The sequence below is a fragment of the Hydractinia symbiolongicarpus genome, chromosome 3 (genome assembly GCF_029227915.1).
Source record: "Hydractinia symbiolongicarpus strain clone_291-10 chromosome 3, HSymV2.1, whole genome shotgun sequence".
NCBI classification, from domain to species: domain Eukaryota; kingdom Metazoa; phylum Cnidaria; class Hydrozoa; order Anthoathecata; family Hydractiniidae; genus Hydractinia; species Hydractinia symbiolongicarpus.
In genome coordinates this window covers 33,691,582-33,716,806 of record NC_079877.1, presented here as the reverse complement: position 1 = coordinate 33,716,806, position 25,225 = coordinate 33,691,582, and the positions used below count along the sequence as shown (strand labels likewise).

The window sequence follows — 25,225 nt, the reverse complement described above, 5'->3', positions numbered from 1 at the left end:
GCGCAAAACATTTCCTATAGGATGACACATAGTCATTTCACAGGTTTGAACCAAGGAGAAATAAAGAAAGCAAAATGTGGACTAATTTTTCTTTCTGAACATAAAATCACAAATAAATTGCAAAGAATAAATGGATCGATTCATAACTTAAAAAAAAGGAAAAAAATCCACACTAACTCATTTGTGCGTAATACATGTACAGAACGCAGGAATGTAAATAGACACCAAAATGACTAGAAAGTAGGTAATTCAAAGCGACAACTTCACAAGTTAGCTAAAGTCAGTATATCCAAACAAAAAATTAGTAAAGCAAAAATAACTGCATGATTAACTAGTTAGTCCAATTTCTTTCAACCTTTTATTCTTTATGTCATCGAACTTTTTCCGCTCGTTGTTTATTTTTGTTCGCACAGCGAAGGCAAAATTGGCTGATCCAAAGTAACTTTTTGCAAAATTTTCCATTTCCAGTCGACCTAAAATAATGCAAGAATGATTGAGTATACTCGCACAAAAGACACAAAATAGTTGCTTTAAGCAACTATGCCTCATTTGCAAGTGATTGTTCAAACAATCTATTTACCTATACTTAAAAACCATCGAACAAAAGCTAAATTATTTGATACCTGGAAATGGTCGATCATTGGTGCGACGCACGTAACAACCAAATTTTTCGAAGAACACTTTATTTAATTCCGAAGTCCACTTGACACTGGATTTGACAGCTAAGTATAAAAGCAACAATAAGATAAGTTTTGTTAATATCAAACCTAAAAAAGTGGTTTAACTAAACCTATATATATGAAGAAGCGATAAAAGTGTTCAACTTACGTTTGCATTTCAATCTCTCATTCTCTTCTTTATCTATTGGAATAAAATCTGGTTGTTTTTTTAAACTAGAAAATTCCTGGAAATTATAACTCTTGGTTAGCAAGACGACCATTCAAACTATTATTGCTTTAACAGAAAAAATATTGTCCTTTATAACTTATATATAGCAGCGTTTTTATACTATGGCAACTCAAAAATCAGTAAAGTTAATGACACTTGAAAGATCTAAGCATTTTTCAACATATTTAATCTCCAGGATCATTGGAAAGTTGAATTTCTGAGAGAATTTAAGATTGGGGAAGACGCCAAATTCTTTAAAATCTAATTTGCACACGAAGCAACCTACAAAGGTTTCTTTAAACTTAATTTTTTACATCACTTACCTTCATAGGAAGTAGGATCACATGAATCATCTCTAATTTGGGCATCTAGATAGAAATGGATATTCATAAACATGAAATACATCTTTTGCAAAAAATACTTGTACATCCCATAAATTTTAAACAATCCAGGTTGATATTTCTCGGTATATAAATAATTTTCATAACTGTCTAAGTGTTATTGAGAAAACTAAAATAAATAATTAAAACAGAAAGACTCTTGAAAGGATACTCACCAGTAATTTTAACGTACTTTTTTCTTTTTTTTGATCTGCCTATAATTCAAAGTCAAATGTACAATCAAATGGTCAACAAAAAATACATTTTTATTTCGGTGAACTCGCAATTACTTTTAAGTAAGTGAAAAAAAGTTAAGTACATGTAATTTGTAAAAATATTACGTTTAATATTAGTGATACTAGACAATTTTCCGCAAAAACGTTAAGTAATATATTTTGCATAGAGGACTATAAAAACAACTTATATTTCATCAAGACCAGATATGATTTTTAATTGACCTATGTGAGATTTAAAACAAATAAGGTCTGGTTTTCAAATTCAATGTTCTATAAATAAACATTTCCCACAATGCAGAGTAGGACAGGTTGAATAAATATTGTTTGGCAAAAAAATCAAAACTCAAACCACTCACCACGCAAAGGATACTTCCTAGCTTCAACTGGTACTAAAAACAAAAACAAAAAAACCATCGTATATCTAAAACAAGGTCATGGTTGGTATTATAAATCAGACGTTGTTTTAAATTAAATTTAAAACTAACCATTTTTTGATTCAATAGCTTCTTCATCCGATGAACTGCTCGACAGCATCATCACTCTTTTCCCCACTGATCTTTTTGTCTTTGTCGCTGAATAAAAAACCAAAAAAAACAAACACTTTGCAAGTCACTGAGGCCCAAAGGATTGAATCAATAAACTACAGTGAAGTATTAACCTTCAGCTGATGTTCTTACGGGAGTACTTGTCACTGCATAGTTAGTTGCCAATTTCTTGTCTTCTAAAGAAAGAAAGTATTAGTCTGCTATGTAGTCCATTGAGCAGCTTCAAGGTAATTTTCCAAACAATATAAAACAATGATGGGGAAGATCTTTAGGTTTTGGATCACACATTGATTTGAAAAAATTTCATCAAAAACAATGACTAATAAAAAGAACAAAATAACGAGTTTTGTAACTAACAGAAATTTTCTCTATTTGCACCAGACAACATTAGAAAAAGCAACACATACCTGTATGAGTTTTGTCTTTAAATGTTTTTAAACTTTTATCAGTTTCTTCAATATGACCGTTATCTATAAACAATCAAGTTATAAACACTGAAAGACTTGCTAATCATGAAAAGTCATTCTACATTTTGCTCATCTGCAATCTTTTAATAATTTTTTAATGAAATCAAATTTGGAACACGTATTATTTCGATCATAATAATCGTGAAATAATATTAGCTGATTTGAACATTTGTTAAATACATTATAAGAAAAAATTAAACAAATAAATGAAATACAGTGGTTAAAACGACAAAAATTTATAAAAAAGGTTTAATAAAACATAACCCGGCAAGTCTTCCATTATATCCTGGTTTCCTAAATCTCAATAAACAAGAAAAAAATTAAATTTACCACTCATGATCTATGATAAAGTTGTTACCTAGAATGCGTGCCACTTCCACAATTTTATTCCATAGAGAAAGGCTCCTCCCTAACAAATAAATACATACCGCTTGCATGGAGATTTATTAATTGTTTTCCAATCTTTGTGACTCCCATTAAAGCTAATGGGGCTTGATAAATATCTTTATTCATGCTTTCAGAATGACCCATATGGGCGTAGAACAGTTGTCTTTCCTGTTGTGGCAGGTCCAACGCAGCATATAAAGTGCTGACGCGGTGTCTATTAGTGGTTGCATTTATAATTTCCACATTGGTAAGTTCTAGTTTCTTACAGACTTCTTTCAATGCATGCCAGCCAGACACATTTAAAGATGACAGCTGTGTGCTGGCAAACACAAAATCATTATTTTTATCGATACCAGCCTTGAATCTAAATTTTGGATCAACTAACCTTTTCATAGCAGAAGTAGTGTCGTTTGGAAATAAAACAGACACCAAATGATGATTTCCTTTACCCGTCATGTAGGTTATTTTTAGTGAACTCACTAATAGTTTGTCAGCTTCATTCAAACTCTGAAGACGTTGTTGATCAATCCAGTTATCGCTTTCTGCTTCTAACCAATCTTTTACTAGGAGGCGACTTGTTTCCCCACCACGGCGCCCATTCAATAATGTTAGTCGTGTGAGTACTAAGTTCCTCAGTTCAACAAAAGAGTGAGCAGTCCATAACTCAAAAACACACAGTAGTTCACCCATTCTCTTGAGAATATGTTGATGTATTTTCTCAATGTCGCTTTCCAAAGGCAACTGACATGGTTTTCTTATTTTAACTAGCCTTTTTTTTTCAAGCTCGTATCGTGCAGAGGAAACCATGCAATCCTCGTTGGCTTTATAGCATACCATAAATTTTTCGATTTCACTGGCCTCCTCTTCGTTAGCTAACATATATTGATGAGCATACAATATTTTTACACTTTTGTTGATGATGTAAAAAACATTCTGGCGTAGTCCTGGCTTAAGACTACGATCAACATTCAAAGTAACAGCGTCAATGGCATCAGTAAAACACGTAAAATTCTTTCGCACAAACATATCTAACAAATTACCATGATCATGACAAACGCCATTCATCCTCTTAAAAGATTGGTACAGGCTACCTAACACTCGCATATGACCCCTAACAGATTTATTCACGGTGGCTGCTTTTTCTTTTTTGACTACAAGCTTTGCAAACAACTTCATTCCAATTCGTAATATCATTTCATCTTTGCGACATATATTTCCTATTATTAAACAAGGCAAATTAAATTTTCAAATATTCATTTTGTGTTTAAAGGTTTAGAAAATTGAAAAAAACATTATTTGCATCAATTTTAATGTACAGTGGAAGGTTGTACATTGAAATAGATGTTCTTAAACCTTTGGGGGCGTGAATACAAATTAAATAAACCTACATTTTTTTTCTGTCAAACATTTGTGAGTATTTATTTTAACGAAATAAACTTAAAACCTTTTGAAAACATAATTTTATGAATTAGGTCAATAATCTAAAAGATCAATTCATATATTTTTTTTTAAATTAAACTACAACTTTAATTGAACACTTTTTTACTATTTCGCTCATAAAAAACAACAAAAAAATGTTACACTTGATCATATCCAGGATGTAACATGATTATGTTCATTAAATAATTATTTGAATGAATTAAGGATTTCTATGAAATACATAAGGACTTTTAATGAATAGTACAAGTATTTTTTAACTCCTTAAATCCCAGAAGTTTCCTTTGCAATTTTTTATTATTTTTGATTACTGTAGTTATTCGTAATAATTTAATAAAGAACAATGAAAATTTCATGAATTGGTAACAAATGTAAAGAACAGGGATGTTATCACCATAAAGCTGTCCTACAAATCAATTGCTAAACTATGAACAAGTATGGAAAAAAGCTCGTAACGTAAATATAAAAATGATAACTTACCTACGGGATCATCTCTAAGCTTGGCCAAAATGACTTCCTTGAATTGATCCGACATTTGGAGTGACATTGGAAGGAAGTCCAGTGACAATGGCAAGCCTGTTGGGACAGCATCTTGTCTTCTCATGCACGTTCTTTTGTGGCTGGCAAAGAAACGCTTAGAGATAAAAGCAGAGCATAAATTACAACGTTGCAATTCCAAGTATTTCTTTCTTTGACGTTCTCCTTGGAAAATAGGATTTTCTGTGGTAGCTTGCAACTTGTTGTACATTAAAATTCCTTCCCTTTTAATTTTTTTCCATTCCTCAATTTGCTTCACCTTAGTCATCTTTAGTGCATTTTTCACTCTTTCATTTTCCTTATGACATTTTTTAATGTGTCTGCTCAATTTTGAAGACATTATAGAACAATAAATGCACATTCTATACGGTTTTTTGTAAGGACTTTTTTTCTGAAATAAAAAGATAAGATGATTCTAGAATTGCTACATAACACAAAACATAAAGCCTTGCATCAATAATCCTAAATTTAAATAAAATAGCATTGGAAAGTATTAATCAGTCAGTAGTATATAAGTTTACACAATCTTAAAATGCATCGATAATAGTACCTGCAGTTTTTTAGACCCGGCTTCAATTGTTTCCTGTTCACTATCAGTATTCACAATGTCTAAATCCTCATCAATCTCCAAACCAGAATCATTTTTCACTGAAACCTGTTTGTGTTAAATAATACTATTGATAATTAAAAATAATAAATTAGGAAGCAACTTGTTGGTAGTTCAAAAGGGCTGAACAAATCATTGTAAATTAAATAAGCATCATCACAAAACTCACTTGTTCACAACAGCTGACTTCCCTAATGGTCTGCGTATGTTCAGCAACTTGACACACCTGCAAAATTTCCAGATATAAAAAAAGCTATGCAAGGATGTATGAAAAGTTATTACAAACATACAATACCTTTGTCGATGCTAGAGTTTCTATTTCTTCAAGATCAACTTTCATCTAACATTAATAAAGAGTAACTATTAGGTGTATTTAATTATTACTATTGACCGTGGGACCTAATGGAATTGATTTTGGACTTTGACCTTATAAATGCAGGAGATGAGAAAATTGGACTCCTAGAATTAACATTCTTCTTACTTTGGCATGAATGCTGGAACTACACTACATATTGCTTTAATTAAGTAATCATTTGGTGGTGCATGCTTTATTACCAAGTCATAACATCAGACAACTGACAAAACAAGTACTTTTAAAATAAATTTTTAAAAAAAATAAAAACAAAAAAATTGAAATTACATGCCTTCAATGCACAAGGCAAATTAAGCAAGTTTGGGTCAAATCCGAGAAATTAAATTCTCACAAAATGTCAATATTTCATGATTTTCAACAAAAGTTCTACAAAAATAAGTTTTCAACCAATAAACCATTAAATTGGCGTTAAATGGAAAAGTTACTGAGCACAAAAAAAGATTTGGTTTTATAAAATCTAATCTTTTAAATTTAATGATTTTCTGAATAAATGAAGAATTTCCTATAATTTTCTCTAATTATAACCAGTGCATCACAATGTAACCTTTGTAAACCAAAATTAACTGTCAGGTAATTTTACCATGAAGTTAATTTTTCATTTTTTCACTTCAACAATTCATAATTTTCAACATTTAGGTAAATCGATGACAGTATATTTTAGCAGCAAAAAAAAACATGAAAATTTTATTAACCTGAACTAACATTTGCTGAAAATATACCGGCATTTGTATTAAATTTAAATTAGAAATGCTGCAATGTAAAAAATATATGAGTAATGATGAAATACATACGAACTTCTCCAATACTTTTGTCTAAAAATAAAATAGCATCAATTTATTACTAAAATTATCACACCGTACAACTTTCTAGTGGACTTCAACTACACTGTATTCCAATAAAAAAAATGTGCAATGTCTTTATAGCATAATTATAACGGTAATAGTCTAAGCATTTCTTATATTAAATCAGGTGCTATCTATATCTCCTCCTCACAATTTAAAATCTTCAAAAACAAAAATGTACATAGGTGAATCTTTATTATATCGCAATAAAGATTCACCTACATAGGTGCACCATCCAGATAAACTATCTAACATATTGCCGTAGTGTGGTGTAGTGGTTTTGTCTTTGGCTCCCAACTCTAGGGTCCGGAGTTCGAATCCCACTCGCTGCCTGGCAGTATGTTAGTGATGAACAAAATAGTTCTTCTTCATTATAACAAAAATGTATATGGGAGAATTCTAACATACCAGTGTTTCAGTTTTGTCATTTCTAAAAAATAAACATAGAAATATTACAACAAAATTATCTTTAAAGAACTAAATAAGTTACTTTAATTTCGACTAAAAAAGCATTGTTTACATCGTTTACAGCAAATCTCATGTGAATGACACCATAAAAACACCAATTTTTCATAGTTTCGTTTGTAATATTTTATCACTTTTTGTAATATTTGAAAACAATAATTACCTAAAATTAATTTTTAATGGAAAAGTTGTTTCTTCATTACTACCATTCAAAATGGAACACTAAAAAATGAATAGTAAGTTTAAAATTTTTAAGTATTATTAGTGGAATTACTGGACCTTCAATACTTACTGTTTCACTGTCAGAACTGCTGAAATCAGGGACAATTTCAATTTCCTGAAACATAAATATTTATCATCAATACAATTAAAAATTATACTTTAAACGGAATCATGAATTGCATACATACTGGATAAGTAATTTTTACATCATCGTCACTACAATCCAGCTTGGCAAAATCTATGTCCTTGTAGTAGTCTGCAAATTTATCTCCACCAATGACATTCTTTTTATTTACACCACTGCCAATATTTTCCTGAATCTTTTTTTTTGATTGGTAAGTACTGTTCTTGTACGTATTTACACCTGATGCAACCACATCTGCACTCTTGTAATTTCGACCTTGGACACTGACAACATCTGCAATGATCTCAGCAACTTGTTCTTTATTTTCACAACCTATTTTCATATCCTGTATACCAGCAATATTCGTTTCCTCAACATTCTGTCCATGTAGAGGTTCATCACCACAATATCTGTCCCCTTCGTTTGATTCTACTTGTGTATAAACAGTAGGATTATCCACCTTATAACTCACACTACCAGCAACACGATTGACCAAAACTGCATCTTTGCCTTCACCTACACTTTGATTGTGTAAACTATCAGAATTATTGCCCTTGGGTTCACATACATCAACAAAATCAAGAACCTTGTCATTAGTGACACTTCTATCTATAACACTGACAATATCTGTAATGATTTCAGCAGCAACTTGTTCTTTATTTTCACCAACTATTTCCATATCCTGTATGATAGATGTGTTTTCAACATTTTCTTTAAGTTGGAGTTTATGAACACAATATTTCTCCCCTCCCATATTTTCTAATTGCATGTAAACAGTAGCACCATTTGTCTGATAACCACCATTAAAACCTTTGCATTTAATATTTTCCTCTACTTCCTCCTCTAATTTTTCACACAAATCAACATTCTGACCATTGATAGCAACTGAATCTTTTCCTTCGCCTACGTTTTTACTATATAAACGAACAGGATCGTTATTCTTGGGTTCATATACATCAACAACATCAATAAACTTTGCATTCACATCATCTTTATCTTTTACACAGGTGTCAGATTTTAGTTCAATACTTCCGTCTTTTTTCCGAACAACTACTTGATCACATTTTTCTTCGTCATTTTCCCCATTATCTAAAACAAATAGATCAGGTAAGGAGTATTCAAAAGTAAATAACATGTGTATAATACATATATATTGCAGTTCAGGGTGTATGCTACTCAAATTATTCAGAAACTTATATATTGTTCAGTTCATGTTTCTAAACTATTTAGTTACAATTCAATATTGCCTCTGGATTTTCCTTTTTTAACCAAGTTGTAATATCTTTGTTTAACCTTTTTCATATCATCCCAAAGAAGAATGAGATTAATTTTCCAGATGGACCCTCCTAAATAAATTTAGCCTGCATAAGTTCTATTTGAATTAAATCAGTCAAAACAGTATCTACAGAATCCAGAACCTATAGTACAGCATAAAATAGATAAGTGTAAGCAAATTAGGAAAATAATGTTATAATTACTGGAATTAGGCACTTAAAGTGAGACCATCCATAAAAATATGTCTGTTTTCTGTAACCGACACATTAAAATATCTTAACAGCTAGGTAGGCGATAATATTTTTTACATAAAAAAAATCAGTATCATATTGTCATATTTTTGACATTCTGCGCAAAGCATGTGAAAATCTGCATGACACGTGAAAATAACAAACCTAATAAATCAACCTATAAACCTAATAACATAACAAACAAACCAAATCAGAATTTAATTAGATAAAGAGTGTGAATTAAAATATTTACACTGATTATTTCAAATTATATGGATTTGGCATACAATGTGTATTTATAAATAATTCATAAACTTTTTGTACTTATAACATTTCACCCAGCCATTTTACCCGAAACAAACACATTTTTAGAGATAGCATGGGAAAGGGTGTTACGTAATTGAGAATTTTTCACACATTACAAACCTATCACTTCTGTTTGAAGAATGCAATCATGAATCTAATAAAAATAATTCAATATTTTTAAGATACATGTAACGTTAAAAACAACATAATTAAAGTATATATCTTACCTTGTCCAGACATTCCTTGACATCTTCCTCTGTTGTTGCACTACCAGAAATGAATTCATCATCCTAAGTGCAATATTAGCAAAAAATTACTGTACAGTAGAAATAATTTTGTTTTATTTATGGGAGTGATTCTCAAACATTATCTTTGTGTATGTTTCGTCTATATGGAGGAGCAAAAGATTGCTTTATTAGCAACATATTTTTTGTTGTATGGTAAAAACATAAATATTGTGCTACAGTTTAACTCTTGTTATTAAATACAAAAAAATTGAAATCGATAACATATTGGTTAAACAAATCATTTTCAAAAATTGGATAAAATTAAGTCATTTTGACACATATCAGAATTCCAATCTTAAAAACTACACAACATAAAATATTTAAATGAAAAAGAGAAAATGAAAATTGTGGATATATAACTGATTATAACTTAAAATTATTCCAAAATAACTTGTACAGTAATTAGAGCTAATATCGTGGAAGCTTTTCTTCAAAATTAACTTTTTAGTATGGCTAATAACAGGAACCAAAACGTGGACATCATGAAAGATTACAATATTGATACAAAAACATTTTGCCTTAAAAATGTAGATGGCTTACATGTTCAGAATAAATTTTCTTTTTTTGGTTATTCTAAAATCACAAAAAAGGTTTTATTATAAACACAAGAATTTTTTGAACAAAAAGTTCAAAATCTATGATTGGATACTCACAATTACATTCCCAGGATCGCACAAAACAAACTGAAAAGAAAGAAAAGAAAAATAGCAGTTACTCTAGTGAAGAAAAAGAAAAATGTATATATTACAAAAAAACTTACTCCCTGCTTGGTAACAACATCAATATTTGCAAAATATGGTGAAGCAGTCTCCTTGTTCTAAACATAATAGAAGTAACGGTTGAAGTTCTCAAAAAAAATTTTCGAATATTTTTTTGATATTTTTCAAAAAAGAATCAAAAATAATTATTGTTAAGGCAACTCCAATGTTCTACGGGAGAAATCGATAGTAACTTACGGTCGGGTGGCAAAATAAAAATAATTTTATTGAGAATGTATGGTTGGAACAACAACAAAAATAAAGAAATACACACTAACAACGGCGGTTAAAAAATAAAAAAATTCAAAAAAATCGTTTGTAACCGTTTCAACTCGCTTGGTTGATTTGAAATTCATTTCGTAATCATTTCCAAATCATTTTGTATTCATTTCCCATTAGTTTTTCACAAAAATAAGAATTAATTCGTTTCATCTACGTTAAATTCGTTTCGGTTCAAATTGCTTTAAAATCACTTAAATTGTCACACATGTTTATAAGACATTGTCAATTTCTAAAGAAATTTAACTATCAAATTACGTAAATAACTGCATTCTTCTTGCAGAAATAATAAAATTCTTCGCTAAAAACGAATATGTAACAGATTTTCTGTTACAAAACGTTTTAGCCGATATTATTTTTTTGTTTTCGTGAAAATTAGAGTCTGTCGAGCCTGTAGAACAACTAATGAAGTTGAAGTCGCCTAAAAGTTACAAAATGAGAAAAAATCTGTGTGTGCTCAAAGTTAAAATTCCTCAAATATATTTAATCTGTATGATAATTAAGGAGTTTTAAAATTCCTCTAATATATTTAACCTGTATGATAAGTAAGGGGTAACTAGGGTAATAACTAGGTTCTGCAAAAACACTTTACCTCTATGTTTAATAAAATATTCATGACTTATTAATTATTCACAAACATAACATTCCTTTAGCATGATTTTTGCAGTGCAAAATTTTTGAATTGCATTTTCTCGAAATAAAATTTTCCAACGTAACAGTACATAGTTTTGTTGAACACTCCTCTCCATTTTGTCGAAATTCTATGAAAATAAGTTTGTTGCGACAATTTATTTGGCTACAAAACTTTGCTTTTTTTAGCGCAAAAGTGAGAAAATATCGAGCTATTGATCCATCATATACTTAAAAATTGATAAATCAGTCATAAAACAGCTGTTGTAAAACAAAATATGCTATATTTTTTGAACCACGTTTTGTTTTGAGTAAAGAAAGCAAAGTTATTTAGAGCTGAATAAGATCTTTGCAACCATATGTTTTTCAAGAAACAAAAATTTTACTGAAGGGAGTGTTTGGTAAAATATACTAGAAAGGTGAATTTCTGTAAATAATTTTTTTTCTCCTTCTTGGATTTTTTTATGGAAATATTTTATCATCATTCTAGAGATAATTTATTTGGCTTTCAGAATATATATATATATATTTGTTACAGTTAATAAAGCAAGCAGAGAAGATATTTTAAATATACTGAGAATGTGTCTAAGGGGGTTACCGTATCCTTAATGGAAGTTGATGTCCTTTAAAAGGCATTCCAGGAATGCCTTTTTAGAGGACAATTGCATCGCGTAACTTGGTGAACTGGCGTATGTGATTGATCACATAAGCACCTATTTTTAAAATGAGAAGCCTGATTCATTACAACTATAAAATCTAACTAAAAAGAAATAACAAAAAAGTGACAAAGATACTCACTTTTCTCCAAAAAAGTTCTTTCATATCTCCATACGAATATCTCAACTCTTCTCCAATAGATATGACTTTGTCACACAAAACAAACAGGCAAAGATGCAAATGCCCATTATCATCATATATCGGTTTCATGCAACAGTTTTTGGCATTTTTGCTGTCATTAACGTATTTCCCAAACTGTGTGTTCTCAGTTGCATCAATGCTATTATAAATAATCTTAAAATTGCAGTATATTACCTAGAGTACTTTTCAAATTTCACAACTGACTTTTGTGACAATTTTCCTGAATATTTTATGAAAATCAAATTTTCCATTTTTCTCAAAAGAAAATATTTTTTGCCGGCATTTATTTGCAAAAATTATCCTGTGCTCTTTACAAAATTCGTAAATAAAGTTTCTTTCCAACAATCTTTACGCAAGTAACTGCTGTGGATATTAAAATAATCACAACATATATGTACAATTTGCTTACCAACTGTTATTATAAAAAAATAAAAAGGAACCAGCTTCATCAGGATATGTAGATTGCAATTTTTCACCCTCAACTTTACTAATACAATTTCCAGCATACTCAAGAAGAAATTCACCATGTTGAAATGTTTTTGTAGCAAACACTCCAAAACCTTATAAAAAAAGTTGTATCATAATAATGTAAAACAGTTCACACCCTATTTGGAAGCATAATAGATGTATACCTATGTTGTCATTGATGAATAATTTCTGGAAACCACTTTGATCTGCTTTTTGTTTGCAATAATACTTTGCAATAGAACGTGGGTCTGTCTCACGCTTATTCTGTCGTCTCTAAAAATAAATACAAAGATGAACAAATAAAAATTGAAGTAAATGAAAAGTAGAATTTCACCCTTTGGCAGCCAGGTCACTTTTTTATTTTTTTCAAGAAACGTAGATGTACTCTAAAGAATCACAAATAAAATTCCTTTCATATAGTAAAAAAATAATTTTACTAAATTAAATTTAAATTTTACAAAAATTTGAATAAATTTTATGTTACCTAAAATTATTTAAAGGTTACCTCCCGCGAAAAATAAAGGTAACTGCATATACAAGTACTTGAAAGGCTGTCTAGGAATTTGAATATTTTTTTAAAAATTCTTGATTGGTTCTTTAGAATTTGGACTAAGAAGATTTACTAATTATGCATGATGACAAGCCATAGAGAGTTAAAAATGTTTCCTAGCCATTCACTTTGACGCGTTTTGAACATTTTTACATAAATTTTAACATTTAGTTATCATAATTATGCTCAATTCATACTCATGGCATCATAATTTTGCATAATTAGCACAACTTTTAAGACAAATATCTCAGAAACGGATAAAGATTTTTCAAAAAAATAAAAGGATTTCTAGAGAACTTTCAAAAATCTTTCATATGAGCTTAACTTAATTTTTTGCGGGAGGTAACCTTTGAGGTGGCAGTAACCCTTCTTTAGCTGTCCAAATAGCTGAATTATTTACTCAGTGTTTTATTTATACCATTTTATTTTACTATTTCCTAGAAATATAGGCCTTAATACATAAGAAAATGATTTTAACTTAACACTAAAATTGCTGAGTCAGCAGAAATTTCTTTTTAAAAATGTTTCAAAAACAAGAAAAACTTTTTACAATCTCGTTATTTTTCATCAGCTTCTGTTTTTAAATGAACCTTGGGTTAACCCTGTTAAAACGGTGTGCGGATTTTTTTTGTTCATTCTTATTTTTTTAACAATAGCCTTTAATCTTTTTTCAAAAGATTTTTTGTTAGCATCCCCTGCTGCATCAAACGCTGTTAAAAGAAAAATATCCCGAATAAAAAGATTTCCGCACACCGTATCATGGCTGCATGATTCACCAAGCATGTCTGAAAATTTTAAAGTAAAACGAAAATGCTATTGAAAGTTACAGCTTGTGCAATGTAGCATAATGAAGATCATCTTAAATTTCTTCATAATGCGCCATCTTTGTTGTTATTAACGTTTCTCTTTAATAATTACATCATTTCTTTCTGTACAATTTCACAACCATGTAGACTTAAACTATACTCGGGAAAACTAATTAATTATTCATGAATTTTATTTTAAAGAGGAATTTTTAAGGCTAAATATTTTTGGTGAAAGATAATAGTATTATAGCCATAAAATCGTGACAAGTGTGTTATAACAGAAAAAATTGGATATATATAGTCTGAAAATAACCTTACGTCACCAATTATGTAAAAAAAATCCGATTTTTAAAAGGATTACTGCCACCTTAAAATAATGTTTTATTATTGTAATAACATATACAGTACCGCTTAAATGTACACAAGTTTTAGGATCTCATGTCTCATTTCTACATAAATATCTTTTATTCATTACCTCTTTTGTAGACTGCGTAATTGAAGAATTAAAAACAGCGCTTCATTTTTTGCGTTTTTATTTCCATGTGATTTCTTTGAATAATATTACTCGCTACAGTTTTATTTAGGAGCTTGATTGTTCACGCACATAAGGAATGAGTTCGTATTTTAGGCGAGTTATTATTCACTTGTCTAACACATTTTAGGACCGTGCCAAGGTGCATGCGTGCGATCGCGCACCTAATATGAGGCAGTCTGCAAAATCATTTCTATACATCTTAAATAACGAAACGTTGTGGTAAAAAAAAATAGTTAGGTGTGATTCACACTGGCTAATATTCACATTGCACTTGTAAATTTTGCTTACAAGTGCGATTTTTTGCACTCCATATAGCACTGGTAATTTTTTAGCGGGTGCTTTTTCTGGCTCTGGCCTGACATATTAGAAAAGTTAAATCATTGTGGGTATTAAATGTGTGTTTTTGTAAAATAACCTTCACACAAAAAATCATTGCTACCTGTTTTGTTTTGTCTTAAAATGTTTGTATGTTTTTTTGTGTCATAAAACAAACGATACAAAGTACATTATATACTTCGTTATGCTAAACGAAAACAATATTAAGTGCTTTGTTTAAAGTAAAAAGTACAAACGAAGTCCATACAAACTTTTTTATAACATGATACAAAATGTTTTCTTGTCACTTAAAAAAGGAATATGGCCACGTTAAAGCTCTGTAGAGACATTTTCTCATCATTTTAAAAATAAATACAACTTTCAAGCTTCATAGAGACGTTTTCTCATCACTTTAAAAAGAAATATGGCCATGTTAAATATATAATATATATGTAAATATATGGTAGTATAAAGACAAAGTGATTTTATGCCAAATACAAGTCAAAATATAGTACGTTTATATTAAGCCTGTTAAGTATTATAATTTATTAATTATAATCGAATAATTATTCTATTGAATTCTTCACCACCATCATTTGCATGGTGAAATTTAGCCCATAGTAGGATTAAGTACTTTTTTCTACAAGAAAAAAAACTTACTTTTGACATTGATGCAAACTTTTATTTATTGTCAATTTACCTAGTAACAAAGATTTAAATATGCTAAACATGGACCATAATATATTGTTCTGTTTCACATGAAAACCTATTACCATAATCAACTTTTTTTAACATATATATACATAGATATTTCAGGGTGTTTGTAGTTGCGGCAATCATGTCTCAGCTGAATAGAACCAACCACAATAATTTACAAAATGATTAATTAAATGTGTGAGTGGGTCAGGAATACATAGCGGGGTGCAACTTACCGAAAGAGATTCAGGAGAGTTTACTGTATTTAAAGAAACTCCTAGTTTTGCAAGGAAAAGACTATACATTTGTTTAAAAAATTAAGCAAAACATATACTTTTTTATTGTAGTAAAACATCGTTACTATATCTGAGCATCCCACAAACTACCAAGTCAGAAAATCAAATAATTTATGACAACATTAATTTATCAATCAAAACAAGATTTGCTTAAATTTGACGGAAAACATAATTCAGATATACTGTGATAGTATTGTTCTGCCCAATCTTAGGAGACTGCCCAATATTTGGACATAAAAATGCCCAGTTCGTCAAAAGATTAGGCAGGAGACCATGGATGTGACACACAAGCTCTGTTGTTTGCAAGACCCTACAAACATTCTCAGGCACATTAAAAAAAATATATTAGGGGTATGTACATCAAAAACGAATTTGCCAGTACTGTTGAATTGACCAGGCCAGATTTGGCTAAGACGGGGGCCGTTTCAAGATTGGGCAGAACAGTATCATTGGGAAATTAGCAAGATAGTTTGGTGATATTGTTTTCGAAAACGCTGTATTTGATCCAATTTGATCAATAGACATATAGTTAAAATTGTAATACTATTCTCACTTCAAGGGAAGGTTATATTTTTTGTGGTGAGTCAATAAATGTAAGCTTGCTGTATCAAGCTGGTTTCTAATGTCTGACATCAAGCAATGACAGATGAGCATTAAGTGCACAAGAAATGTGCATGATTCTGTGCAAAAATGCAAATTTGGACCAGAAAACACACACACATTAAGATTCCAGTATTTTGTGCAATTCAAACAACCATATTTCAACCATGACAATATACAGTAGTAAAAGCTGTTAAATTGAAAGCTATGACCTTGACCAAGAGAATAATAAGGCGTCAAATAAGAAAAACTGTTTTTACACTCAGCTATGCTAGCTAGCTATCACAGTGAAGTTAGTTTTAGTCAAATTCATAAGAAAATAAAAGAAAACAAAGAAAGTAAGAAACAGAAAATAAAAACACAAGAAACTTTGGCAGCTCAAAGCGCGAAGAACTTTCCCGCGTCCAATATATGACGTAATGTTGGTCAATACTGCTACGCTATTGGTCAACAGTTTTTGGTTGCCTTCATATATAAATGGCGAACATAGTTACGCTAAATTCAGCGGTGCCTGGAGAAATTATGAAAAGGTATATGGTTACAATAGATTACACTTTGTTTTGCCCTCGAAAGGAGATGGTCAGAGAATCTATATACTTTAAATTTTTAAGTTTTTATTTCCTAGTTACGCCTGTGTATGTTAAGGGGTTTATAATCTTGGGTAATTAGATCATTTTAATTTGTTGTCTTACTTGTTCAGTTATTTTTGTTAATGTTTTTTAAATTTCTTATAGACTGAGCAAGTTGAATTTTGTAAACAAACTTTATGTAGACAGTTGTTTCATAAAAATGGCGTGTAAAGGTTTTAGCCATATAGCTGTTCTGCCCTGGATAATGAACATTGGCCTGATTAAGAAGTAGCTTGCCCTGGTTAAGAACAGGGCAGGAAATACATAATCAGGGCAACATAATCAGGACAGGCCGGCTTATTACTCAAAATAATTATTTGGCACTTATAAAAGGAACATAATCAGGTCAGGCCAGATTGTGTACGACAGTCTAATATTATTTCTCACTTATTATAGAATGAACATAATTGGGGCAAAGGTGCTGATAAGCCGCAAACGCCTGCGCATATATAAGGGCGAGTTCGGGCGACTTTTCGAATTAAATTGACGGTTGTCCGCCGAAACCGCCTGCACTTTCCCGAACTCGCTCGAAACATTCCTGAAATGCAACACCTTGTAACATAAACATGGCGGAAGACAATTAAAGAACACGCTTGAAGAGAAAGGAGGTAATAAAGTTTATATATAAGTTATTTATCAAGTAAATCTTATCAAAACCATAAAAACAGTTCTTTTAAGAACTTAGCTACCATATAGTTAGTTCATTCTAATTTTGATACTTTTTTAAATAATTCTTCGAGAGTCATTTATGGTGAATCTTTTTTTCGGGCATTGTTCGGGACTATGCGGGTTTTTTTCGGCCAAATACTGAATTTTCTTTAAAATGCCGAACTTACCCGAAAACACCCGCACTTTTTACGGTGTATGCGGCTTATCGGCACCCTCGTGGGCAGGCCCACTTATGTATGACAGGCAAATATTATTCTTTATTGAATTTCCGTGCCCGCAGGCGTAGGAAATTCTTTAAAACCGACGTTTTTTTCTTTCGGAGCATTTTTTAAGAAAAAATCGACCCTGGGATTTCACGTTCCTCCGTCACAGATTCAAACTTCTTACCCAAGCTCCCTAACTACTTGGAAGTCATCTAAATGACGTTTCAGGCCAAAATTGGTATTTGTTTTCGACAAAATTTGGCACAGTTAACAAAAAAATGTGCTAAACATAATGGTGACATAATAATTTTGATTTTTGTCACCTAAATGTCATTTTAGGCCAAAATTGGTCCAAAAATTCTAACTACTTTATTTTAAACAAAATTTGGCACAGAAAAAAAGTATGCTGAAAATGATGGTCACATCAAAATTTTGATTTTTTGTCAACTAAATGCTGTTTAAGACCATAAACGTTTCAAGCGCAAGACTTTTAACTATCAATGATAGGCTGTAATTTTGTTAGCAATTTCTTTTAAAATGTGAGTTTATTATGACACGTTTCGTTTTGTTTCCGTTTGTTTAAGATATAATGTCACATGTGTGCTTTATCTTCAGAGCTTAATGCACCAAACCTCTTCGAATGTCTGGCACGATAACACAACGAATTAGCAGGTTGTCATCAAATATTTTGGTAGCGAGCGGAAATTCTTAGAGCCCCCAGAGCTTCTTGTATTATGCTTCAGAACAAGTCCATTGACGTCTTTGAAGGAATTCATATGATTGATGCCTTAAAAAGTGCTGCCATAGCTACCCGAAATCGGTTGATGCTTACCATGACATTTGGTGTGAGAAAGCTATATTTTTAGCTCAAAAAGTGTGTTACTCCTGCAAAATCTGGGACTTGTGGCCGTCAAAGAAAGAGGTCCAACATTCCTGCTGATAACATTTCAGAATATTTCAAATGGACAACAACTATTCCAATGTTGGTGCTGGAGTTTATTTTTAAGTAAGATGCGCTCTCTCATCAAAATTTAAGTGAATTAATTCAATAGTAAGGTTATATTAAAATATTGGTAATAAATAGTAAAAAGTAATAGTAGTAGTGTCGTAAATAATTATATAATAAGAAATACTCTCCCCTTTTTTTTGGTGATGACAAACCTGCTTGATTTCAAAATGTTCCCCGGGCTCAGTAACTTCGCTGACAGTACCTGGGTCAAGGAGCAACTAAGTTTTTTTCTTTTCTCCATTGATGATTGCGATTGTGATTGCTATAATGACATGATTAATCCATACCTTCCTTTTGTTAAATTTTTCACACATTAGTTATATACAAATTGTAACAAAACAGGTAGCTGTAATGATAATATTTTTGCAAGGATTTTTTGTAAAACACTGACCATACACTGTTGTATGGTAGTAACAAAACAGGTAGCTGCAATGATAATAATATTTTTTAAGGATAAATACACTTATTCTTAGCGTTTAAGTCTTATCATTGAATTCCTGTGCGTGCAGATGACAGAGCCCCTCTCTTTGCTTCTCTATGTTTCTTTTCTTGCCTACCGGGCTCGGCATGACTCCAGCAGACAGTACCTGGTTTCTGGAGCGGCAGTATGACTGTCCATGTTGGACTTAACAAGCTATATTTTCAATATGTTTTTCGTTTGTCCTACAGGCATGCTGACGAGCCCTGACATTGGGGGAAACAGTCTTATTTATTGCGGTGCAGAAGCGATTGCGAAAATATTCCTATTCTGTCATACCTGAGGCCTTACAAATTAAAACACTTATATACGCATTGGTTGCGTAAAACACGCAAAGACCCGAAGCAGTGTTTTTTTTGTTTTTTTTTACGCTTTGACATAGTAAAAAAATTGCCTACATCCGTGCCTGGCGAGGTAGTACGACCTTTAAAAATGTAGGTTGTATAATTATAAATGAGACTGCATCAAATTTCTATTTTGCAGAAATAGGGCACACAATTTATTTGTAGTGTTGAAACGTTCCAGATTAATTTCAATGTGCAATTGGATTTAGAATAAGTATATATACACCATTTTTCTACTTTGTAGAAACAGGGCACACAATTTATTTTTTGACTTGAAACATTACAGGTTACTTTGATTTGTGCAACTGTGGGCTGTTATATTGATTTTTCTATTTTTGCAGAAATGGGGCACACACATTTTTTGACTTAAGGCCAAAATTCACACACGGAAAACGTTCCGCGGACCGGACCGGATCAAACAAAAACAAAGCTTTGCCCATGCACATTGTTAGCTCATTACGCAATCGAAACGGAAAATTGTGCTGTCCGAGAAGCTAGAAGACAGTTGAAATGTTTTTAACTTTTTTTCTGGTCCGCGAAGCGACTAGCATTTTTGACCAATACCAAGCTACAAAATATAGCCAAGTGACATCAAGAAACGACCGGCAGCAGCAAGCACATGTTTTTTATCCATATTATGTTGTTATTATTGTCGTAGCAACGTAGAAATTAATATTCGGTCTTTAACGTACTGGAACAGAACGGAACGAAACAGAACAGATTTTTATCGTTATCCGGTTCGGTCCGTGGAACGTTTTGCGTGTGTGGATACTGGACTTAAAACGTTACTGGTTATTTTGACTTTTGCAGATGCATTATAAATAAGGCCGTATCAATTTTTCTATTTTGCATTACTGAAGCATACGTATTCTATTTTTTGACTTAAAATGCTAGAGGTTGTTTTGATTTCATCAACTGTGTTACAAATCATATTGCATCGATGTTTCTATTTTGCAGAAATGGAGCACACATTGTATTTTTTAACTTAAACGTTACAGGTTATTTTTATTTGAACAACGGTGTTATAAATAAGGCTGTATCGATTTTCCTATTTTGTAGAAATGGGCCACACAATTTATTTTTTGACTTAAAACATTACAGCTTGTTTTGATTTGTGCAACTGCAGCATAAATAAGAATATATTGTTTTTTTTTTCTATTTTTGTAGAAACGGGGCACACAACATATTTTTTGACTTGTAACATTACAGGTTATTTTGATTTGTGCAAATGTGTTATAAATAGGCAGTATCAATTTTTCTGTTTTTGCAGAAATGGGGCACACATTCTATTTTTTGTGTTGAATCGTTATATATTAATTTCAATGTGCAACTGGATGAAGAATAAGAATACAACATTTTTCTATTTTGTAGAAATGGGGCACACAACATATTTTTTGACTTAAACGTTACAGGTTATTTTGAGTTGTTCAACTGCGTTATGAAAGGCAGTATCAATTTTTCTGTTTTTACAGAAATGGGGCACACATTATATTTTTTTTTTACTTAAAAGTTGCAGATTATTTTGACTTGTGTAGCTGCGTTATGAATAAAGGCTGTATCAATATTTCTATTTTTTCAGAAATTGGGCACACATTCTTTTTTGTGTTAAAACATACATCTTAATTTCAATGCGCACCTGGGTTTACAATAAGAATTATACGAGTATAGAACCAACATTGAGCAATTTAATTTTGTATTGACAATATATTTCGATCTTCTAAAATCATCTTCAGGTTTAAAATATATAAAAACAAGATTAAAATCCGTTATATAAAAAAATGTAAATTGAGTATCACTCCTTTTTACAGTAAAAAAAATTTATCAACAACCGAGTAAAAATTCAAATGTACAAGAGAAAAGAAAATTAAACAATTGACAAGTCTCCCATGAGACACTATCCGTATAAATCAAAATAATTAAAATTTTATTACTAAAGTATGGCTTTTGTATTCATTCTTAGTGTTTAACTTAGGACGTATATCGTTAATAATCAAAGCTTCAAGAGTCTCTAGATGCATTGACTTCGTTGATGATGCTAAAATATCTAAAATTATATAAATAGAATGAAATAAAAAATATAAAAATAAAAGTATAAAAATAGAATAAGTAATAACTAAGTAAGTAAGATAAGTAAATATTATATATATTGGATAAAAATGCACCATTTTTCTATTTTGCATAAATGGAGCATACATTCTATTTTTTGACTTGAAACATCAGGTTATCTTGATTTGTTCCACTGCGTTAAATAAGACTGCATTGATTTTTCTATTTTTACAGAAATGTGTCACACAGTTTAGATTTTGACCTAAAACATTGCAGGCTATTTTGATTTGTGCAACTGCGCTATAAATAAGGTTGATTCAATTTTCCTATTTTGCAGAAATAGGGCACACAACTTATTTTTTGACTTGAAACGTTACAGGGTATTTTGATTTGTGCAACCCTGTTGTGAATAAGCCTGCACCTTTTTTTTTTTTATTTAACAGAAATGGGGCACACAATTTAATTTTGACCTTTATAACGTTGCTGGTTAATATCTCTGTGCAACTCTGTTGTTATGAATAGGGCTGCATCTTTTTTTTCTATTTAACAGAAATGGGGCACACAATTTATTTTTTGACTTATAAAACGTTACTGGTTATTATTTCTGTGCAACTCTGTTATGAATAGGGCTGCATTTTTTTCCTATTTAACAGAAATGGGGCACACAATTTATTTTTTGACTTATAAAACGTTGCTGGTTATTATCTCTGTGCAACTCTGTTATGAATAGGGCTGCATCTTTCTTTTCTATTTAACAGAAATGGGGCACACAATTTATTTTTTGACTTATAAAACGTTGCTGGTTATTATCTCTGCCCAACTCTGCTATGAATAGGGCTGCATCTTTTTTTCCTATTTAACAGAAATGGGGCACACAATTTATTTTTTGACTTATAAAACGTTGCTGGTTATTATCTCTGTGCAACTCTGTTTGTGAATAGGGCTGCACTTTTTTTTCTATTTAACAGAAATGGGGCACACAATTTATTTTTTGACTTATAAAACGTTGCTGGTTATTATCTCTGCGCGACTCTGTTATGAATAGGGCTGCATCTTTTTTTCCTATTTAACAGAAATGGGGCACACAATTTATTTTTTGACTTATAAAACGTTGCTGGTTATTATCTCTGTGCAACTCTGTTTGTGAATAGGGCTGCACTTTTTTTTCTATTTAACAGAAATGGGGCACACAATTTATTCTTTGACTTATAAAACGTTCCTGGTTATTATCTCTGTGCAACTCTGTTATGAATAGGGCTGCATCTTTTTTTTCTTTTTAACAGAAATAGGGGAAAAAAATTTATTTTTTGACTTATAAAACGTTACTGGTTATTATTTCTGCGCAACTCTGTTATGAATAGGGCTGCATCTTTTTTTCCTATTTAACAGAAATGGGGCACACAATTGATTTTTTGACTTATAAAACGTTGCTGGTTATTATCTCTGTGCAACTCTGTTTGTGAATAGGGATGCATTTTTTTTTCCTATTTAACAGAAATGGGGCACGCAATTTATTTTTTGACTTATAAAACGTTGCTGGTTATTATCTCTGCGCAACTCTGTTATGAATAGGGCTGTATCTTTTTTTCCTATTTAACAGAAATGGGGCACACAATTTATTTTTTGACTTATAAAACGTTGCTGGTTATTATCTCTGCGCAACTCTGTTATGAATAGGGCTGCATCTTTTTTTCATATTTAACAGAAATGGGGCACACAATTTATTTTTTGAATTATAAAACGTTGCTGGTTAATATCTCTGTGCAACTCTGTTATGAATAGGGCTGCATCTTTCTTTTGTATTTAACAGAAATGGGGCACACAATTGATTTTTTGACTTATAAAACGTTGCTGGTTATTATCTCTGTGCAACTCTGTTTGTGAATAGGGATGCATTTTTTTTTCCTATTTAACAGAAATGGGGCACGCAATTTATTTTTTGACTTATAAAACGTTGCTGGTTATTATCTCTGCGCAACTCTGTTATGAATAGGGCTGTATCTTTTTTTCCTATTTAACAGAAATGGGGCACACAATTGAATTTTTGACTTATAAAATGTTTCTGGTTATTATCTCTGCGCAACTCTGTTTGTGAATAGGGCTGCATCTTCTTTTCCTATTTAACAGAAATGGGGCACACAATTGATTTTTTGACTTATAAAACGTTGCTGGTTATTATCTCTGTGCAACTCTGTTTGTGAATAGGGATGCATTTTTTTTTCCTATTTAACAGAAATGGGGCACGCAATTTATTTTTTGACTTATAAAACGTTGCTGGTTATTATCTCTGCGCAACTCTGTTATGAATAGGGCTGTATCTTTTTTTCCTATTTAACAGAAATGGGGCACACAATTTATTTTTTGACTTATAAAACGTTGCTGGTTATTATCTCTGCGCAACTCTGTTATGAATAGGGCTGCATCTTTTTTTCATATTTAACAGAAATGGGGCACACAATTTATTTTTTGAATTATAAAACGTTGCTGGTTAATATCTCTGTGCAACTCTGTTATGAATAGGGCTGCATCTTTCTTTTGTATTTAACAGAAATGGGGCACACAATTGATTTTTTGACTTATAAAACGTTGCTGGTTATTATCTCTGTGCAACTCTGTTTGTGAATAGGGATGCATTTTTTTTTCCTATTTAACAGAAATGGGGCACGCAATTTATTTTTTGACTTATAAAACGTTGCTGGTTATTATCTCTGCGCAACTCTGTTATGAATAGGGCTGTATCTTTTTTTCCTATTTAACAGAAATGGGGCACACAATTGAATTTTTGACTTATAAAATGTTTCTGGTTATTATCTCTGCGCAACTCTGTTTGTGAATAGGGCTGCATCTTCTTTTCCTATTTAACAGAAATGGGGCACACAATTTAATTTTTGACTTATAAAACGTTGCTGGTTATTATCTCTGCGCAACTCTGTTATGAATAGGGCTGCATCTTTTTTTCCTATTTAACAGAAATGGGGCACACAATTTATTTTTTGAATTATAAAACGTTGCTGGTTAATATCTCTGTGCAACTCTGTTATGAATAGGGCTGCATCTTTCTTTTCTATTTAACAGAAATTGGGCACACAATTTATTTTTTGAATTATAAAACGTTGCTGGTTAATATCTCTGTGCAACTCTGTTGTTATGAATAGGGCTGCATCTTTTTTTCCTATTTAACAGAAATGGGGCACACAATTTATTTTTTCAATTATAAAACGTTGCCGGTTATTATCACTGTGCAACTCTTTGTGGCGCCGTAGATTAGTGGTTATAGCTCTCGTACTCTGTGCGGGAGACCGGGGTTCGATTTTTCTTGACAGCGATTCAACATCGGCGAGTGAATGTTACCATAGCCCCGGGTTAACCCAAGCCATGTGAGGGAAATTGGGAAGATGGCACACTGTGTGGGCCGTTGGATGTTGCCGGGAGTTGTCTAGCAGAGCGC

At 31.4% G+C, this 25,225-nt stretch overlaps 1 protein-coding gene and 1 long non-coding RNA gene across 4 annotated transcripts; one reads left to right on the top strand and one right to left on the bottom strand.

Annotated features, from left to right (window-relative positions):
• Nucleotides 1-77: 77 nt before the first annotated feature.
• Nucleotides 78-16,115, bottom strand: LOC130636788 (uncharacterized). 3 transcript variants are annotated; one of them, XM_057446632.1, is made up of 28 exons: nucleotides 15,468-16,115; nucleotides 12,766-12,874; nucleotides 12,543-12,693; nucleotides 12,074-12,272; nucleotides 10,369-10,425; nucleotides 10,262-10,291; nucleotides 10,149-10,181; nucleotides 9,549-9,611; nucleotides 9,442-9,475; nucleotides 7,575-8,599; nucleotides 7,457-7,501; nucleotides 7,328-7,386; nucleotides 7,108-7,129; nucleotides 6,649-6,669; nucleotides 5,780-5,824; nucleotides 5,654-5,710; nucleotides 5,428-5,532; nucleotides 4,821-5,268; nucleotides 2,945-4,120; nucleotides 2,457-2,519; nucleotides 2,163-2,225; nucleotides 1,990-2,076; nucleotides 1,861-1,893; nucleotides 1,445-1,483; nucleotides 1,212-1,256; nucleotides 829-861; nucleotides 624-722; nucleotides 78-473 (listed from the first exon to the last, which is right to left on the bottom strand). In XM_057446632.1, exons 1-28 carry the CDS (start codon nucleotides 15,474-15,476, stop codon nucleotides 328-330), a joined length of 4,296 nt encoding a protein of 1,431 aa, XP_057302615.1. In that variant the 5' UTR covers nucleotides 15,477-16,115; the 3' UTR covers nucleotides 78-327. The 3 variants fall into 3 exon arrangements, with proteins under 3 accessions (XP_057302615.1, XP_057302616.1, XP_057302617.1); XM_057446633.1 differs by lacking the exon at nucleotides 12,543-12,693 and having other exon boundaries at nucleotides 15,468-16,114; XM_057446634.1 differs by lacking the exons at nucleotides 12,766-12,874; nucleotides 15,468-16,115 and having other exon boundaries at nucleotides 12,074-12,286; nucleotides 12,543-12,673.
• An 822-nt stretch (nucleotides 16,116-16,937) lies between these two features.
• Nucleotides 16,938-19,389, top strand: LOC130636790 (uncharacterized). Its single transcript, XR_008982289.1, has 2 exons — nucleotides 16,938-17,636; nucleotides 18,516-19,389. It is a non-coding gene; the product is annotated as an uncharacterized LOC130636790 (long non-coding RNA).
• The last annotated feature ends 5,836 nt before the right edge of the window (nucleotides 19,390-25,225 follow it).

Excerpts from the sequence above, each read along its gene's own strand:
- LOC130636788 (XM_057446632.1), bottom strand. Across the intron at positions 12,273-12,542 it reads TTTTTTTATAATAACAGTTG|CATTGATGCAACTGAGAACA; the intron begins GTAAGCAAATTG and ends TATTTATAATAG. Across the intron at positions 4,121-4,820 it reads GCTTAGAGATGATCCCGTAG|GAAATATATGTCGCAAAGAT; the intron begins GTAAGTTATCAT and ends GTTTAATAATAG.